This window comes from Canis lupus, chromosome 7, assembly GCF_003254725.2.
Source record: "Canis lupus dingo isolate Sandy chromosome 7, ASM325472v2, whole genome shotgun sequence".
NCBI classification, from domain to species: domain Eukaryota; kingdom Metazoa; phylum Chordata; class Mammalia; order Carnivora; family Canidae; genus Canis; species Canis lupus.
The window spans coordinates 21,060,048-21,081,147 of record NC_064249.1 but is presented as its reverse complement, the minus strand read 5'-3'; the positions used below and the strand labels follow the sequence as shown (position 1 = coordinate 21,081,147).

Here is a 21,100-nt window from a genome sequence, read left to right as displayed (position 1 = left end):
TACAAATGGATTATAAAATTTATATGGCTATGCAAAGGCCTAAGGGTAACTAAAAGCTTTAAAAGAAATAAAGTTGGGAGGACTTGCTGTGTCAGCTATCAAGACTTTTAGAAAGCTATAACAATAACAGTTGAAACAAAGTGGGATAGGTGTTAGAAATAGACCAATGGAACAGAATAGAATTCAGAAACAGATCTGTGCATATATGTAAATATTATTTATGATAAAATTAGAACTGTAGTGGGGAAATCATGGTCTTTTCAGTAAATGGTACTGGATCAACTAGATATCTGTATGGAAAAAGAAATGAAATAGATCCCATCTTTACATCTTACACAAAAAACAATTCCATGTAGATTATAGACCTAAATGTAAAAAAAAAAGTAACACTTAATTGTATTATAATATCTTTATAGCTTTAGAATAGAGAAATAATTTTTAAATAGAGAAATAATTTTTAAATCGAAAAAAGCACTAAATATAAAGAAGAAAAAAGTAATACATTTTAGTATATTAAGGACTGTATTCATCAAAAGACCCTACTGAGAGAACAAAAAGTCAAGTTACATAAACCAGCAAAGAAATTGTAGCAGAATAAATTAAGCACTCTTACAAATTAATAAGAAAAAGCCCAGTAGAAAAATGGGCAAAACGCTTGGTTAGGCACTTCACACAAAAGAAGATGACCAAATGGCCATATACATTTGAAGAGGTGCACAGCCTGATTAATAATCAAAGGAACTCAGGTTAAAACTATGACAGAACACCCACCAAACAACCTCTAGGTTGGCTGAAATTTAAAATCTGATGAAACCAAAGTTGTCAAGGATTTAGAGCAATGGTAACTCATAGGTTGTTAGGGGGAGTGAAAATTTATACAGAAGTTTTTTTAGAAAACAATTTGGCATTATCTAGTAGAACTGAAAATAATGCTAACTCAACATGAATACATGCTTATGTACATGGTGATACATATACAAGAATAAACAGATTTCTGTAATAGCCTCAAACTGGATACAATCTGGGGGAAAAAAGTCAATAGATCCCCCTCCCTTTTTTTAAGTGATACAGTGGCTACTGGGTGGCGCATTTGGTTAAGCAGACTCTTAGTTTCTGCTCAGGTCATGAGCAGAGGTCTCAGGGTTGTCCTTAATAAGATTGGTTCTTAGAAACAGTATCAAAGGTAGTTTGCATTTCATATTTTGATAGACACTGTTAAATAGCCTTACAAATTTGTTCAGGATGTCTTTTTTTGCTATTTGAAGCTTTTGATTTTTATGATTTTTTTCAGTTTGTCTTTCTTTTCCATTGTAGTTTTTGGCTCTTGCGAGATGCTTAGAAAGGCCTTTCACAATTTAGGATTAGGTTCTTTATCTGGAATTTTTTTTTGGTTTTGTGAAATGAGATTTTTTTCAACTGTATAGTTAGTTGTCTCAGCACCTTATACTGAATATTCTTTCTACACTGATTTGAAAGATCTTCTTTATTATGAGCTAAATGTCTACATGTCTTTCTCTGGATTATTTTTCTGTTCCAGAGATCTGTTTTTCAATTCCTACATCAGTATTACAATGTTTTAATGACTGTGGGTTTTAATGTGTTTCTCTTAGTGATATCGCAAATTCCCTTTAACTAGTTCTTTCTTTCAAAATGTGTTTCTTCTTTTTATCTCATGCATTTAGTTTTCCATGTGAACTATAGAATCAGGCTGTCCCCCCACTTACAGCCAAAAAAAAGAAAAATGTGTATTGGCATTTCAAATGTAATTACAGTAAACATGTAGATTATTTGTAGGAGAATTAGCTTTCATATACATTTCTAAGTTTTAGTTGTTTTTAACTTTATATGAGGAGCAAATATTATATATATATTCTTTCAGGACTTTTTTTCCCCTTAAATATTACTAACATCTTTTCATATTGTTGCTATAGTTCATTTATTTGAATACTGTATAATTTTTACATTGTGTGAACATACCAAAAAAATTTAAAGTTTAGATTGAGTTTGATATTGGGATTTAGTCAATCATTGAATGGTATTTGGTTTGTTAACAGAATATTACTATTGGTATCAATGCTGCTGTGAACATTCTTGTATATATTTTCTTTTATCCATTTATGGGAGTTCCTCTTTGCTAAGGAGTGGAATTTCTGGGCCTTAGAAGGTTGTATATGGTCAATTTTAGCAAATAATGCCAAACTATTTTCCTACCAATAATGTATATGAAACCCTGAGGAATCCACATTCTGCCCAATATTTGGTATTGTCAGAATTTTACATTTTTGTTATGTAATGAAAACTGTTGACTTGCATAACCAGATTACCAGTGATACTGAACATTTTTTTCATAAGTCTAAGGCTATATGTGTTAATACTCTTGTGAAATTATTTTTATCTCTTGCCCATTCTTCTATTGATTTGTGCTGTTTCTGTTAATATATACGAGTTCTTTTTATGTTTCTTGGCATCGTAAAGATGTTTATTTAAAATTTTTCCTTTTATAAAAGAACCATAAAACATAGACACCAGATGATTTAATTGAGGCAAAGTCTCCAAATTAATGGATGATCTTGACCAAAAATATAGGCTTTATGATTTTTAGTTTTCTTCACAGTACATTCTTCATATTTTTTTGATAGTAACCCCTGAGCAGTTGTATTATGAATATATTATCAATTTTTTAAAAGTTTATTAATTTTTAGTAATCTCTACACCCAAAGTGGAGCTTGAACTCACAACCATGAGATGAAGAGTCGCATGCTCTTCCAGCTGAACCAGCCAAGTGCATCTATATTCTCAATTTGTAACTAGTTTTTAACTTTCCTTTTTAAAGGTGATTGGATGAGTAGAGGTTTATAATTTTATATAGATAAAACTATCAATATTTTATAGTCAATATTTCTTGGTTTTTATTTACAAAATCATTTCCTACACCAGTGTCTTAAGATATTTCTTTTTTTTATTTTATTTTTTATTTTTTATTTTTTTATTAGGAGTTTAAAATTTTTTCTTCTTGACATTTAAGTCCTTAATCCACCAGGAACTGATTTTTATACTTTTAGGCTTTTTTCATATGTTGATAACCTTTTCTTGCTATATGTATTGAACAACCCTTCTTTTTCCCCATGGATCTTACAGCACCCAGTCATATATAAGGTTTCATATTTTTTTCTGCATTTGTCTTAAATTTTTCTTATTAAACTTATAGTCTATAGTTTCATTGCTTTTTTTAATGGCTCTTTTTTCTCATTAATTTTTTAAATTGGTAATTGCTGGTATATAGGGAAACTAATTTCTGTACATTTATCTTTATTTTAATTATCTTACTAAATCCTGTTGTTTTTTAATTGATTCTCTTGTCCCCTGTTGCCATCCTCACCTAGGAATGTATCTTATTTTCTGCAAATATTTATCATTTGTTTTTTTCTTTCAGATATCTATCTCCTCTTTTTCAGATATCCCTGTATCACATATCTATATATTGCTTGTTTTATCTAACCACATTGACTAGAACATTTTACATATATAACAGTCCTTGGTGAACCTACATCCTGTTGAAAAATCAGAGTCTTTATGTTGTTCCTACCATTAATAAAAGCACTTTTATTGTTTTAAATTTGTATATAACATGGCTGTTGCTTTCTGGTCTATATCCTTTATTAAGTTAAGAAAGTTTCAATCTGGGCAGCCCGGGTGGCTCAGCAATTTAGCGCCTGTCTTCAGCCCAGGGCCTGATCCTGGAGACCTGGGATCGAGTCCCACGCCAGGCTCCCTGCATGGAGCCTGCTTGTCCCTCTGCCTGTGTTTCTGCCTCTCTCTCTCTCTCTCTCTCTCATGAGTAAATAAATAAAATCTTTAAAAAAAGTTTCCATCTATTTAAAATATTCTAAGATTACTTATCAGAAGGGGTACTGGACATTATCATTTGCCTTTTCAGGATCTCTTGCTATGATCATTGGGTTTTTATCTTTCAACTATCATAATAATATTGTATTAAAGATGTTTTTTCAAGGTCGCTTGGGTGGCTCATTCGGTTAATGGTCTGCCTATGGCTTAGTTCATCATCTCAGGGTCCTGGAATCAAGTCCCGTATCTGTCTCCCTGCTGCATGGGGAGTCTGCTTCTCCCTCTCCTTCTGCCCTCCCTCCACTTATGTTCTCTCTCTCTCCCCTTCTCTCTTTCTCACACCCACACAAGTAATTAAAATCTTTTAAAAAAATTAAAAAGATATGTATTCACTTCCCCCAAGTGCCAGATGTAAAGTCAAGAAACTTAAATCCAGCAGTCATTGGTAATACAAACATTATTCTTTCTAGTAATCTCTAAAACCCTTAGAATATTTAAGTGTTTTGTTATCCAGCATACTGACTTTATGCTTATCATTTTACTCTGCCTATCCAATGATATTTTACAAAACATCACTATTAAATTTCCTGAAATTTAAAGTTCTTTATTTATTATCTGCAGAAAAATCCAGAGTTTCTCTCCATGCTGACTAAATGCACCACTGCTGAAACAGTGGATACATTTAAGAAAAGCAAGACGGTGACTTATCACCATAGGTTCTAGACCATTGCCAAAAAATTATGTCCTTAGGTGAACTGTGAATGACTTTTATAAATGGCACTAGGTCTTTGATAAACCTTTGACTCCCTTACCATTGTTGAAGTAACTTCTCTGTCTTAATGGCAGCCTCTGCTGTCCTGGGCCACCAGATCTTAGCAGCACATGGGATTATAATGAGGGAAAGAAACTGAAAAAAGAGAGATTTGTGTTTGTAATTTGTGTTACTTTTCTTAAAGATAGCCCCACAGATTGAACAGGCTTCAGGTCCTACAACCCCTGAAATCTTCTCTGAGTATAAGCCAAGAGGAGGGGAAGCAGGGTGGTTTTGTTTTCCCAAGTCCTTACCCCCAACTGTGCTCTATCACTGCTAGAAAGCTGCTCTCTAATAATACCATGGGGAGCCAATGGTTATTTTTGGTTACTTTCAGTAATGAAACAGCCCATTGAGTCTAGTTCAGTTTAAAATTCTATCTCTTATCCAAATTAACTCCCCTACCACTACCCCAACTTAGAGTGGGAGATGCCCAGCTGGTTCTTTCCCTTTCCCTTCCTTTTCTTTCTTCCTTCCTTTCTTTCTTTCTTTCTTTCTTTCTTTCTTTCTTTCTTTCTTTCTTTCTTTCTTCTTCTTTCTTTCAAGATTTTATTTATTTATTTATTTATTTATTTATTTATTTATTTATTTATTTATTTATTTATTCATGGGAGACAGAGAGGCAGAGACACAGGCAGAGGGAGAAGCAGGCTCCATGCAAGGAGCCTGATTCAGGACTTGATCCCAGGATCCCAGGATCATGACCCAAGCCGAAGGCAGATGCTCAACCACTGAGCCACCCAGGCGCCCCTTCCCTTCCTTTTCTGAGTCTGATTCCTCTGGTGTTGGAGCTGGCTGGGAAAGTGGACCAGACAAAAGGGACACAGGTTTTTACTTAGTTGAACATAAGACCACAAGGCTCCAGGCTGCTCCTCTGCTGTATCATGGTCAGTGTATTATTCTGCTAAGGTTGCTGTACGAAGTACTAAACCAAGTGTCTTTAACAACAGAAATTCGTTGTCTCACAGTTCTGGAGCCTGGGCGTCCAAGATTAAGGTTTCCACAGTGTCCTTCCTCCTGAGGGCTGTGAGAAGAGAATCAGTACCGGGCCTCTGGCATAGCTTCCGGTGATTTGCTGGCCATCTTTAACATTCTTTCACTTGTGGAAGCATCACCCTGATCTCTGCCTTTATCTTCACACAGTATTCTCCCTGTTTGAGTGCTTCTGCATTGAAACTTCCTGATTTTCTAAGGATACCAATAATACTGGATTGGGATTCACTCAATTACCTCTTCTTAACCAGTGACAACTGTAATGCCCCGTGTCCAAATAATGTCACATTCTGAGGTCCTAAGGAGAAGCCCTTTAGCATGTGAATTTTGGGGAGACACAATTCACCATCATTCTTGTCCTCCTGTCTCTTGCCTTTCTCCAGTTAATGCACTGCCTCGGCTTTCTAACGTCAAATGAATTTCTAGTCAGACATCCCCAGTCTTTGTCAGTGATCTTTGGTGCTTCCTTATTAGGTGGTGGAGGAAGGATAGGTGGGAAAAGCACTCCTTTCCAGAACAGCGCTAACTTTTTTAGAAGGTAATCTTCGAATCCTCCTTTCCTTGCTAACAAAGACTGAAAACTCCAGGTAGCAGCAAGAGGCTTCTACTAGTAAGCCCTGAGGAGGAATCTGGTGCCGGTTGTTTTCCACCTTCCTTGAAATGTAAGGATACCTAATCCACTTTGAGTTTATTTAAAATTTAGGGGCAATAAATATCTTGTTCGATTCTTTTTGGAAGAAAGGGAGAGGAAGAATCATATCAGCCTGTGTACAAATCTACTGCAGTGAGTAGATTGTCCAGACAACTATAACATAAAATTGCTTCAGGTAATGGAGTATTCCATTACCCTTTTACATTGTGCCTGTACTTTTTTCTTTTAATGTACTCTTGACTAGGGATCAGCTTAGTTTAAATGAGAAAGACCTTAGGGATACTTTGTCTCCTTAAATCTGGATAGGTATTCAAATCTGACAATTGTTGATAGGGCTGAGGACATCCCTCAGTAAATAGAGCATTTTTAAATGGCTTTGTCAATAAATAGGTATCCACAAAATAAGTCCAGTATACTTAAATGCTTCTGTGAATGTGAATTAAATAGTGGTTAATTCTGGTTAATAAAATACTGGTATCTTCTGTTTTTTTTTTTTTTTTAAAGATTTTATTTATTTATTCAAGAGAGATACAGAGAGAGAGGCAGAGACATAGGCAGAGGGAGAAGCAGGCTCCTTAAGGGGAACCCAATGTGGGACTCGATCCCAGGACTCTAGGATCATACCCTGAGCCAAAGGCAGACGCTCAACCACCGAGCCACCCAGGTGTCCCTCTGTTAAGTGTTAAATTGATACGGACTAAAGATGCAAATCTGTTTTAATTTGTATGCTGACTCTGATAGCTCAATAGTAACTGACAGAATTCTTAAAGCCTTACTTCAGTTCTGAAGGAAGAATGTGGTCATCATCCCAGGATATTTACTAAGGCCACTTAAGCCCCATATTTGCTCTCTCTCCAGAGTGCGTACATCCCAGCATAATGCAGAAGACAGTCCATTGTGGGTGAGAAGAAAATATAAGAGCTTTGAGTCCTTTACTTTTTTATCCAAAAATAAGAAAAACTGCACTTCATTTGTATTTACTACATGGTTGGAGATCACGCACATAACTTACGAATAAATGTACATATATTAGACATGTGAAATTACATTTTTTTACTGATAAAGGTAAACTATCAGAGAAGTATAGACCACGAGCTTCTTGAGAATAAGTCTTTTTTCTGATTCATCTTTATATTTCACATATTTTATATGTTCCATTTTTGTGTGAATAAACTTCCCAGGTAGATAACATTATAGCAGTTCTGTCATTTAAACTCATTTAAGATCAACTGGAGCATATTTTATTTATCTGTTGATTCGACTGTTTTGTTCCAATTTATTCTTATGCTAAAGCTCAGTTTGCAATATATTCAAATACTAACGGGGCACCTGGGTGACTCAGTCACTGGGGAGCCAGCTCTTGATTTTGGCTCAGGTCATGATCTCTGGGTCTTGGGCCTGAACCCTCAGGGGCCTCCCCACTCAGCAGGGAGTCTGCTTTAGGATTCTCTCTCCCTCTGCTCCTCCCCCTATTTTCTCTCTCTCTCTCCCCGCCCCCAAATAAATAAAGTACTAACCAAAAGGAAATTAAAGAGTTGATAGTGTTTGTTTTTTCAATCAGAGATGTTTTTCTGGGCACATTTACAAATAGTGTTCTAACAACCTAGGTAAAAGTAAATGTATTGAAAGTTTTTGGTACTTGGTTATGGTTTTTTTTTTTTTTTTTTTTTTGGTTATGGTTTTTAATAGAAAAAAAATAGGTGTGAAACCACTTGATTTTTTTTTCTTTTGAGTTGCTGAAAACATTTCTGTACTACCATATACATTCTCCATAGTTACCAGTACTCATTAACTTCTGTCAGGTACCACATGTCCAAAGTTAAGTTTTCTCTTAAAACCAACTTATTTTCTTCCACAAATGTGTTACATTCTGTAACTTAAAAGACATTTACTTAACAGATAAAAATTGACAGTTTCCATTGTAAAATTGGCAGTAGTAAATTAGTCAAGTACAGTATCAAGCAGTCTCATTAAAATGCCCATTGGGGGGAAAAAATGCCCATTGGGTCAAACAACTAGGTCAAATATCCTGAGCAGGCATGAGAAAATATTTTTATTTATTCATTCATTTAACAAATAATGAGCACTTGCTGTTTGCCAAGCATTACACTAATTAATGTTCAGTGAAATCCTTTTGTTAAGAGATATTTATAAAAAGCAATCAAGGGGACCCTGGTGGCTCAGTGGTTGAGTGTCTGCCTTTGGTTCAAGCCATGATCCTAGGGTCCTGGGGTCAAGTCCCACATCAGCCTCCCCATAGACAACCTGCTTCTCTCTCTGCCTATGTCTCTGCCTCTCTCTGTGTGTCTCTCATGAATAAATAAATAAAATATTTTAAAATATATATATATATAAAACAGTCAAGCTATCAGAATCATTTATTGGTAGAAAGGAATGAAACAAATTCAAGCTGATCTTTTCATCCCTTCACATTAGAGACTGTGGGGGTCTGTCCTCCTGTTTCTGTACGGATCTTTGGATTTGTGCACAATTTGTTTAACCCTGTTGCAGTATCTTAGATCATTGAGCAAATAAAAGAATTTTACTTTCCACTTAATGACTGTTCACTTTCACCCTTCTAACCTCTTTTATAATACCTAAAAATTTTATAGAAAGAAACTCTAATATAGAATGTAGTTAAGAATGTCAGCTCTAGAGTAGAAGTATCTATGTCCTAATTCTCGACTCCCAACCTCTTACTGGCTGTATGACTTTGTGGCTTCTCTAAACCTTAGTTTTCCCAGATGTAAAATAGGAAAAACGTTACTACTACCTCACAGGGTTGTTCTATGTAGTAAACAGGATTAAACATGTAAAGCACTTCATTTATTACCTAGTACATTGTACATGCACAATACATTTGATCTTTTATTTTTCTTGATACAAATGTTCAAATTATTGCTGGTTGTAGGGACAGATTAGAGGAGATATTATTCTAATGGCTTTTAGTGTACTTACACAGTAGTTAAAATCTTACACGTGTAAGTGTATGCATCTGTCTGCCCACTACTCAATAAATATTCAGTAACTTCAGTTGCTTGATATTGTATAAGATGCTAAATTAATAGATTCCAAGAATTGCATATACTTTGAGTCACATTAGTTGTAAAGTTCAACTTTAAGAAAAATAATTCTTTTAAGAATTATTATACATTGGGGTGCCTGGGTGGCTCAGTTGGTAAAGCAGCTGCCTTCAGCTCAGGTCATGATCCCAGCATCCTGAGATTGAACCAGGCTTCAGGCTCCCTGTCAATGGGGAGTCTGCTTCTCCCTCTGCCCCCCCACCCCACCCCCCGCCTTGTGTTTCTCTCTCTCACTCTCTCTCTCAAATAAATAATCTTTTTAAAAAAAGAATAATTATACATTAGCCACTTTTCTGGATCTTTTTGAGAAGGAATTACCTATTCATTAACTACAATAGTCATTTATTTACATTTTTTTTTCCTTGAAAGAATAGCTTTAGTGTTAAGGAATCTGATTATCTTTAATTCTAGATGGTCATTAACTTCCCTAAACAGAATTGCCATTAGTCTTTGATTGGCACATTACTTTTGAGCATCTGTTTTATAATAGTGTTACTACTTTACCTTTTTTTTCCCCCTAACTACTTTACATTTTGATACCTCTTTTCAGCAGAGGACATCAAAGTACCTTCTGTTATATATTTTAAATAGTCATATTAACAGGAATGCTTCTAATAATAATAACCTTCTTACTCAATGGCTTCACATATCAGAAGTATTGCTTCCTAAATCAGAATGAAAGAAAATTTACCTTAGCTTTATTAGTTTTTTCACCCCTAATCATGTAACTTAACATGGCAAGTGAAAACAATGTATGAGTGCATTTATATATAAAGGTAATATGTATATATATTATATATAATATATATAGCTCAAAAATTATATATTATAAAAATACATATTTTAATGTATTATAAAATAGATAAAAATTTTTATAATACATAAATTTTTTATGTATTATAAAAATATATATTACAAAAATTATAACATGTCATATACATATATATGGTACTATTTAAAGTGTTAAACTGTAATTTTCATAGGATTTAACTCTTTTTATATTTCAGTAAAATATTCTCCTCACTAAAATATAAAGGCAAAGCATAGTTTGGCATTTACTTTAAGCTTTTTTGAGCCCAAAGTTTGGATATATCCAAAGGAATATCAAGATGGAAATGCAGTCGACCACTTTACTTGCCCTTTAATTACCCCTCTTGAAAACTGGTTATTCTTACTTTCAGTCCTTTATCACAATAGTATATTGAATCCTAATAAGTTTAGTAGTAATCCTTCAAAAATTTGATAGACATTATTTTAATATGATAGACTATTCCTTTGAATTATACTTCTAATCACTACTTGTGATATCTTAGTGACTGTTCCTTGAAGGCAATTTGTTTTCAAATAAAGGACTTCATATGATACTGAAATAGGATTCATATAGTAGATTTTGTACTTAGAGGAATATTTAATTTTATTCTTAAAATATCAACCAATATCAGTGGTAAATTTCCTGATTTTGATAATTGTTTTGGGTTATATAAGAGAATGTACTTTGTTTTGGAAAATACAGACTGAAGATATTGTCAGGAAAGGGCATAATGTCTCCAACTTTCTCAAATGGTTTGGGGAAATGCATATTTTATATATATATATATATATACACACACATATACATATATACATACACACACACACACACAGGAAATGACTAAGCAAACGTAGCAAAATGAAAAGAGCTGAGAATCTGGATAAAAGATATATAGGCATTTCTTGTACTCTTTTCTTCCCCCATTTTTATGAATGTGAAACCATATCAAAATATAAAATTACCCCCAAAAATCCATCGACTTTACCAGTTTTAGTTATCAAATTAGGAAAAGATTTATTGTCATATGTTACCTGCTGTTGTTCATTCCTGAGTATCTAGTATTAATCTTTTCTTGTGTGTAAGAATAATATAGCAAGAGTAAAGAGACTGAGTCAGTAGTTTTGGTTTCTTAAAGAAGGATAGAAATCCCAGATGAATTAGGATGAAAACCGGTGCTTGTAAAATTGGAAAATAACTCTGTTCTGCTGTAGCATTTTAAAATTCTCAGTATAGAAGAAGCAAATTATACAATACATCTTATTTGGATATCCTTTTAAAGTATAAAACTTGTATGCAAAAACTTGTGCAAGAATGTTTATAGCAGCATCACAAGGATACCTTGTCGTATTGCTCTTCACTTTGTTATAATTTGCAGATACTGTGCATTTTAACAAATTGAGGGGCTGTGGCAATCCCTGCCTTAAGCACGTTTGTTGGTGTCATTTTCCAATAGCATTTGCTTACTTTGCGCCTCTTGTCACATTCTGGTAATTCTTGGAATATTTCAGGCTTTTTCATTGTTATTATGTTTGTTTTACTGACCTATAATCCATGATCTTTGATGTTACTATAGTCATTGTTTTGGGGCACCACATATTGCACCCGTATAATATGGCAAACTTAATAAATGTTTTGTGTGTTATGACTGTACCACCGACCCACCATTCCTTCCCTTTTGTCTTTTCCCTGGGCCTCCCTATTCTCTGAGACAAAGCAACTTCGAAATTAGGCCAATTAATACCCCTTCATGACCTCTAAGTGTTCAAGTGAGAGGAAGAATTACCTGCCTCTCACTTTAAATCAAAAGCCAGGGGGATCCCTGGGTGGCTCAGCAGTTTAGTGCCTGCCTTCAGCCCAGGGTGTGATCCTGCAGTTCCAGGATCGAGTCCCGCATAGGGCTCCTTCCATGGAGCCTGCTTCTCCTTCTACTGCTCTCTCTCGCTCTCTCTCTTTCTCTCTCTCTCTCTGTCTCTCATGAATAAATAAATAAAATCTTGAAAAAAATAAAATCAATCAAAAGCCAGAAATTATTAAGCCTAGTGAGAAGGGCATGTTGAAAGCCAATATAGGCCAAAAGCTAAGGTTCTCGCACCAAAGTTAGCCACGTTGTGAATACAAAGGAAAAGTTCTTGAAGGAAATTAAAAGTGCTATTCCAGTGAGCACACAAATGATAAGACAGTGAAACAGCCTTATTGCAAATATGGAGAAAGTTTTAGGGGTCGGTATTGAAGATCAAACAGCCACAGCTTTCGCCTAAGCAAAAGACTTACCCAGAGCAAGGCCCTCACTCTCCCACTGAAGATGCTGTGAAGATTGTTGAAATGACAACAAAGGATTTAGAATATTACATAAACTTGTTGAAATAGCAGTGGCAGGATTTGAGAGGATTGACTCCAATTTTCAAAGAAGTTCTATTTTGGTAAAATGCTATCAAGTAACATTGCATAGTACAGAGAAATTGACATGAAAGAGCCTATTGATGCAGCAAGTTTTACTGTTGTCTTATTTAAGAAATTGCCACAGCCACCCTAACCTTCAGCAGCCACCGCCCTGATCAGTCAGCAGCCAAAACTGTTGAGGAAAGACCCTCCTCTAACAAAAGCTTACAATTCACTAAAAGTTCAGATGATGCCTTGCCTTATTTAGCAATAAAGTATTTTTTAATTAAGGAATATACATTGTTTTTTAAGATGTAATGCCATTGCACCCTTAATAGATTATAGTATACTTTAAATATAACTTTTATATGCAGTGGGAAACTAAAACATTAATGTGACTTGCTTTATTGGAATACTCACTTTATTGCAGTGGTCTAGAGCCAAATCCACAATGTATCTCAGGTATGCCTGTATTTGTAATATTGCAAAGTGTAGATAACCCAAATGTCCTTCAGTGGAATACTAGTTGGCCATTAAAAAGAATGAAGTATAACATGGATAAAACTAAGTTAAATCAGGTACAAAAGGCCACATATTATATGATTTCATGTATATGAAATGTCTAGAACAGGAAAATTCATAAAGATAAAACTTAGATTAGCAGTTGCTATGAACTCAGCAGATGGGAGGAAGGGAGAACGAGTGCTCATGGGTGCAAGGTTTCTTTCTGAGGTGATGAAAATATTCTGATATTCTGGATTTAAATTATAGTGATGTTCATATAACTTTGTGAATATATTTTAAACTACTTTAAAAGGATGAATTTTATGGTATGGGAGTTCTATTTCAATAAAGGCCATGTAAAAAAATATATGTAAGTCTAACAAAGCACTTCTTCCTCAAAGTCTTCCTGTCTAATTAAGGAAAAGAGCCAAAGACCTTCCAGCTTTGCATGATCTGGCTTTTTTTTTTTTTTTTTTAGGATTTTTATTTATTAATGAGAGACAGAGAAAGAAAGAGGCAGAGACACAGGCAGAGAGAGAAGCAGGCTCCACTCAAGGAGCTCAATGCGGGACTCAATCCCGGGACTCCAGGATCACACCCCGGGCTGAAGGCAGGCACAAAACCGCTGAGCCACCCAGGGATCCCCATGATCTGGCTTCTTGTTGCTTCACCGATCTCATCCCTTTTGGCCCCCCAAGTCAATACAATTTAGCGGCAGTGATCTGACTATTGCTGCTTCCAGGCCTTTTTAGCTTTTTTTTTCCCCTCTTCCCCCAAACCCAGCTACCCTTGACTCAAAAGTCAATCACCCAGAGATGCCTTCCCTAGCCAACCTCTAAAATTGTAAAGCTCTTCAACATTACCCACACCCCTTCCTTGCTTTATTCTTATCTTTGGCACTATTCATCCTAACACAATATATATTTTACTTTTTAATTTCATGTATTATTTTCTCTTCCCTCAAAATGTAAGTTCCACCAGGGCAGAGATTTTGTCTCTTTTATTCACAACTGCATCCCAGGGCTTAGAACAGTGCTTGGCACATACTGTCACTAATGTTATTGAATGAATGAACAAAAATCAGAAATATAAGTAACTGAAGAGGGGGCTACATTTTTTTATACCCTTTTTTCAACTGAAATTTAAGTTTTCTCTAGGACTATGAGATTAAGGAAGTGGGAGGAAAGAAATAATTGGGCTTTTACACTTTATTTAAAAGTAAAATAATAAAGACAATCACACAGTTCTTAAAATAAAAAGAAAACTTTATTTGTTCCAGGCAAATAATTGTTTATTTCTCATGAAGGTCTGGCAGAGATCCACAAATTAAGTACTCAGAAAATGTTGACTGATTTGACAGTGGTGGGCCTAAATCAGGGGTTAGTAAACTATGGCCCACAGCATTCATTCATTCATTCAAACAATAAGGTTGTATTGGAATATAGCCATACCCATTTATTTACATGCTGTCTACGACTATTTTCATGCTACCGTGGTAGAGTTAAAATAGTTGTGACAGGGACACCTGGGTGGCTCAATGGTTGAGTGTCTGCCTTTGGCTCAGGTCATGATCCCGAGGTCCAGGGATCAAGTCCCACATCAGGCCCCCCCTGGGGAGCCTGCTTCTCCCTCTGCCTATATATCTGCCTCCTGCTCTATCTCTCATGAATAAATAAATAAAATCTTAAAAAAAAATAAGTTGTGGCAGCAACTATATGGCCCACAAAGCCTAAAATATTTACTGACCCTCTTATAGAAAAGTTGCTGACCTCTGCTTATCAGCCCTTGTAGGATACAGCACAGTAGAGGAGAGAATTTGGTCAAACATTCAGACATTCAAATTTTATTTGCCTTACTACATGTTACCTTAGACAAGTTTTCTGGTCTTTGATTTTCTCATCTGTAAAAGGAAGATAGTACCTATCCCACTTGGTGGTTGTTTAAGAATTTTAAATGAGATGTTGTATGTAAAGCACTTAGTGAAGTACCTAAAAAACAGTAAGTTGCAGCCCAATAAATGTCATGTACACACAAATATATTACACATACACATATACACAAGAAATGTAAATGCCCTCAGTCACCAAGCATTTTCCAGATACTTAGCACTATTTTAGGAAAATAATGAATAAAAATAAAATCAACAAATGTCAATAATAAATACTTACTACACATGAGGAACATAGTTACCACCAGAATGTATGGGATTTGGTCATTTGTTGAGAAGATCATAGTCAAGCATTATTCCTAACGTCCTATTCACAGTATTGTGGTGCCCTTGACTCATATCTTGGCAAAATGTATAACCTACTATATAGAATGTTTACGTCTTCACGTAAGTTTTATTGCTTTTTAAGGAAAATTTTACATAAGGAGGATTAATTCATGCTATGTTCTGGTTATAAGTAAGGAAAAATTGTGTGATGCCTTTTATGACAAAATTTCAATCCAGTCTTGGGGTGCCTCGTTGGGTAACTCTCTGTTTAGAGAAACCAGTGTTCTAGTACTGGATTATTCTGAGGATATCTTTATGCCTATACTGCCTTTTCTTTAGTAAAATCAATAAAGTGAAAGATTTATATTTTTCATTTACCAGGTTTCATTTTTTTGTTGTTGATTTGGAGACTAATGGTATGGATCCCCATCAAGAATATATGGAATTCTTTAGTATTTCTCTTTGGTATATAGAATCACAGTCTCACTTTCACTAATCATTTAATAAACATTTATTAATCATCTACTGTGTGCTAGGCATTAAAACATTTTTTTTAGATTAGTAGAGCACAGTTTTGCCTTTAAAATACATAAGGTATAGTAGAAGAAATCAGTATGTAAACGAATAATTTCAATAAGGTAATAGGAGCAATAGCAATGAAAGTATGGATAAGAAAGCTATTAACTCTGCCTTAAGGTGTCAAGGAAAACTTGGAGAGTAATATTGGAGCCGAATCTCAGTGAATCAGTTTAATATTGTCAAATATACATGGTAGAAATAATGATACCTCACTAGTCAATCAACAAAATTTTTGACCATCTACTGTGTGCCAGATAATACTGTAGACAGTGGGGATAGACCAATGAACAAAATAGATGAATTGTGTAGATTACTTTGTTGTAGAACAAGCAAAGGCATTGGAAGTGAGGTGGATAGTATAGCTAAGCCAAGGAGAGTCTGGGGGAGCTTCTATCAGGAAAGAAGCAGGAGCCACATCACACTAAGAAGTTTCAGTTTGATGCTCTAGGGCAATGGTTTCAACCTGGGAGCTCCAGAGATACTGGTGTATCATAAGGTTCTTACAAAGGGATTATCAATTCATGTTTAGATACTAAGCAAGTGTAGACTGTGGATTTTGACAAAATGTTTTTTATATACGTCACTACCTTTCAGTTTTATGTAATTATTTTGAATAATAAATTATGGATTTATTTAAACATGATGAATTCAAAATACCTTTTTATTTTTTACATTTTCTGTCTTCTCAATTGATAATATTTCTAGAATTACTTTTAAGTTGCTGTGTGTCAAAATGACAAATTTAAAAAAAAGATCATAAAATATTGAGCCTGATATTTCCTGAAGCTATTAAAACTTTTACAGTAGCTAAACAAAACTTCAGTAAATATTAAATGAAGACCTTCTAAGTGCCAGATACTGTTCTAGCCATGGTCTGTGTCCTCACGAAACTTAGAGTTAACTGGAGTCCATATGAAGAACAATGAAGTCAACATGGATAGGAGTGTCTGGATTCAGGATATTTTGAGTTTATAACTCTTAAGCAGTGAGAATTCTCTCACTAAAGGCAGACTGCTAGAATCAAAAGAAAGTAGATCATTGGGAACACAGCTAATGTGGTGCTAATGCAGGGGAAAATTCAGCTTTTTAAGAGTGTTGTTTTCTCATAGCAAACCTAATCAATCTCCAGAGAACAGGGATATTAGTGATTTATGGGTCTCTGAAAATACCTCTACAGTTTGATTTCTCTCTACCTATTAATGAGGTGTAAGCCTGTGAAATAATCTTAAATCCAAGCATGTAATATATAATATAATTCATGTTTAAAAATCCATCTGTTTCGGACTCCTTCACAATTGACAGTGTAAGTGACAGGAGTTGAAGGACAGTCATTACCTTCATTGGTGGATCTTTGAACCTTCAGCCCAACTAGCTCACTTCTCTGACTTCTTTCAGATTTCAGCCTTCTGTCCTATTCTCCCTCTCTCCCTCTTCTACCCCCATCCCTCCTCCCGCCCCTTTTCTTTCTCGCTAAGAAAGACAGCTATTGACTAGAAGCCCAGAGTTGCCCCCAAGTTCCGACCACCAGCTCGAATTCTTATGAAGTGGACTTGTAATATCCTTAATGTTGCTGTTGGCAGTCAGTTACAGATTCCATTATTGTCGATCAATGCCGTCGCCATGCGAGGTGGGGGGAGGAATGGAGGAGGAGGAGAAGAAAGGAGGGATGAGAGCTTCCTATTCACAGATTTATCAACCTGCCTTTGCTTGCAGGAAATCTTCGCAAAGGGGGCTGAGATGCTGTTGAAATAGCTAAAGCAGGAAGGGGCTAGGGGGCTGCAGTTCTCTCTGGGTGACTGAAAGGAAATTTGAAAACCTTTCTTCTCGGAACAAAACAAAATGCTGAATTTGTTCTTTTGCCTTTGTTTTTGTTTGATGATATGCTTTACTTAACTGATTAGCTATTGTGCTGTCTGGTTATCTAAGCTGCTTCAGTGTAGGAACCTGTTTCTTTTTCTTTGAGTATCGTTCTTTATTTTCCTTTGCTTTCTCCTGTCATTAAACACAAATCATTATTCAATTTTATCCTGGCTTCTCTTTCAGGCTGAAGCTTAACACTAAGAGACAGAAGGACAAATCTCCCTTCCCTCCTCTTCTGTCACCCTCTTTTAACCCTCTGTTTCCTTCCCCCTCCCCCCCGTTGTGTTAGATTGATGTCACAGAGACAGAATTCAGAGTGGAGGGAGGATCACATTTGCTCTTTCATCATTACAGCCTAGCCAGCAATTTAAGTGTTGGACCCCCAAGAATTTAGTCTTTGTATCTTTCTTTTCCCATTCCATCATTCAGTAATTGTGTTCTGTATGGAAAAGTTTTCTGGCTGGAGAATGAGTCTCCTTTCCCCCGGTGATGTGGCCGAGTGGCTGGATAGTAGCACGGAAGAGGAGAAGAGCCTTCTGTCATTTCTGGGTACGGTAGGGCTCCGCTTGTTCTTTTAACCGTTTCTTGTCTGAACTTCTCTTACTTTGGGGGAGTAAGACCCCCAAATTCTCTAAAATCCACTTTTGTATTTTTAAAACGGGGTAGAGGAATTAAGAGGATATGTTTAAGTTGTTTGCTTTTCAAGGTTTGTTTATGTATAGAGAAAGAGGGTCACCAACATTGCCTGTGAGAAATAAGAGACAGTTTGCTTTGCTTTAACAAAGAGTTCTAGCTCTGGGCAAAGCTTACTATGTCATCCGGTCAGCTGTTCATGGTATTCAGACAACTTCTACCAGCCAAAATATATTATTGTTTTACTATACCTCTTAGTACAATGATAATAAGGCTTGCCTTGTAAGAGTGGCAATAGGCTTTGTGTGCAAGAAAAGCCAACATATGGATTGAGAAGTAGCTTTTCTGCAAGGTGTGAAATATTTGTAATGTTCATATAGAAGATTTCTACTGAGTATATAAAATAGGACACATAGACCAGCTGTCATTTAAACTTCCCATTTATGGATGTTTTCTAATAGATTTCTGAAGAAAGCAACTATTGATCATGGAATTATTGATATAATAAATTCATAAGAAAGTTAGGTTATAAATCCATTTGTGTCATCAGTGCAATAGGAGAGCTTGATACACAAATCCTATTTGTGAACACTTTTGTTAGATTAATAATTGCCTTGAAATTATTTTTTATAAATTTGATTTGTCTTATATTTCACTAAATACAGATATACCTTTATTATAAGTGGGCACAATTTATGGTCTTCTAATTTATTCTTCATGAGTATTACCTATAACCTAAGAATAATCTTCTACCATTCTAAAGGGCATCTATCTTTAAAATTTTTTAAATTATATTTAGCATGACTTTGTTTTGTTTTATTTAATTCAATTATGTTGTCAATCTAAACGTTCTATAAATGATTTCTTTTTTTCATGCAGTTTAGGTATAAAGGGTCATCCTAATCAGATCTTTTCTAATTCTGTAAAGACTCAGGTATATATATTTTGATATCAATGCTGCTGTTAATTTGTTTATCATAGCCTCACTTACCTTGGGTATTTGGGTGACTTTAAGAAATATGTGTACCTCTTATCCTCATTTCTCTAAAGCCTATCCTATTCTACTTGCTTCCCATTCCTCTCCCCTCCACATACACCGAGAAACATCAGTGAAGAAAAGCAAATACAAATATCCCTAAGTAAAACCAACCACTTAAACCCTATTGCATCATGGGAAAGGAAGGTAGAGTCATCACTAAACATCTTTCCCTTGCTCTTGCATGATATTTTTCTGTATTCTAATTATCTAGCCTTAAGATTAATTTACTTCTTTTTTTGGCTATTTACCTCCATTATGTCTAAAAAGAAATCAGTCAAATACATAGAGTTGGGCAAATAAAAGGTGACTACAATTTATGCCCTATCCCCACTCCCATCCTCTGTTTAGGAGAGTTAATGAATTCCTCTTTATTCACAAATGGAGGTGATAAAGACACACGATGTTAGAACATGCTTAGAAGAAAAATGCGAATTCCTATAAATTATCCAACTAATAGAAGGAAACCTTAGCATTTGTAATAGATAAAACACAGGGAAGTCAGTCATGATGCTGCTCAAGGGCCACAATAAGTTTAGTTGCTGAGAGAGTAGACAGCTATGTAACTCCTGCTCTTATTTGGGAGGTTTCCAGACCATGGGTAGCAAACACTTCTGTCTGTGGATAAACAGGAATTTACTAAGTTCTTCCAGAGGAACTAGGAGGAAAACTATCCTAGATATAGCTTATAATAGCTTGAGGATTAAGCAAAGCTTTTATGTCATTTGCTAATATAATTACCATTAATTACAACATGCTTTTCCCAGTGAAGATGCCAAAAGAAAAATAAGAAACCTGAATCTACTTTATGGTGAATCTAGGATGAATGGAACCAAAAGAGTCATGTCAGAGAACCTATTAAACTATGCTTTCTTTTCCTAAGGAAAGGTTTCTCTCAAAGAGGAGACGAAAGGAAAGTACTTTGTGTTGGTTGGGCTTTACTACTTCACTTTTGAACAATAGCCACTTAACTAATGTTCAGGCCTTCCCGTTGATTTAGTGCAATGCTGGTTTGATGCAACTTCATAAAACTGTGCTGTACATTATTCTACTCAAAAACCTTCCATGGCTCCCTTCTCACCTATCAGATGAAGTCAAGACATCTTATGCGGAACTTATTCTGGCCCTTCTGTTTGACATTCCAATATTCTTTTGAGGGAGGGGCAAAGAAGCCCTTCCCTCCACCAAATGGATTAACTTTCTATATCTTACACACAAACATTGCCCTTTGCTACCTTCGCACACGTTATTTCTTCTGTCAGCAGTGTGCCTTCATCCAAATTGAACTTTCGTAACCTTGCCCCTATTTTGGATCTTGCTCATGAACAAAATATTGTGCTAGGTACTATGGCTAGATACAAAGAGGTATAAGATAAAGCTGTTTGTGAGAAATGTAGAATTTGGTTGGGGAGAAAAACACGAACTGTGTACAGTTAAGTGAGACAGACTTAACAATAATTCAAGACAACAACGGAGAAAATAAAGTAGTACTTGATTGTGAAATGATTTATCTAGGCAAAAATTGCCTTGGAAATTTGAAGAAGGGAGGTATCATTTTCAATTAGGAACACTGAAAATTGCTTTACAGATAGGATTTAATCTGAATCTTAAAAGATAGAGTAGATTTTTATAGAAATGTAGTTTTCTGTATGGAAGGAGTGTCATGAGGAATATTAAATTATGTTCATGTCTAATGAA

General features: G+C 35.3%; 1 protein-coding gene across 12 annotated transcripts in view; it reads left to right on the top strand.

The window, feature by feature from the left end:
• The window catches only part of RASAL2 (RAS protein activator like 2), a 347,793-nt gene that overhangs the window by 224,351 nt on the left and 102,342 nt on the right, over positions 1–21,100 (top strand). Inside the window, exon 1 of one of the 12 annotated variants that reach the window (XM_025430196.3) lies at positions 18,065–18,282. The exons of the other annotated variants lie outside the window; for them this stretch is intronic. Within the exon in view, the coding sequence (XP_025285981.1) occupies positions 18,177–18,282 (106 nt within the window). The 5' untranslated portion in view covers positions 18,065–18,176. Of the gene's footprint in view, positions 1–18,064; positions 18,283–21,100 lie in introns of those variants that run through there. 12 annotated transcript variants of the gene reach the window in all.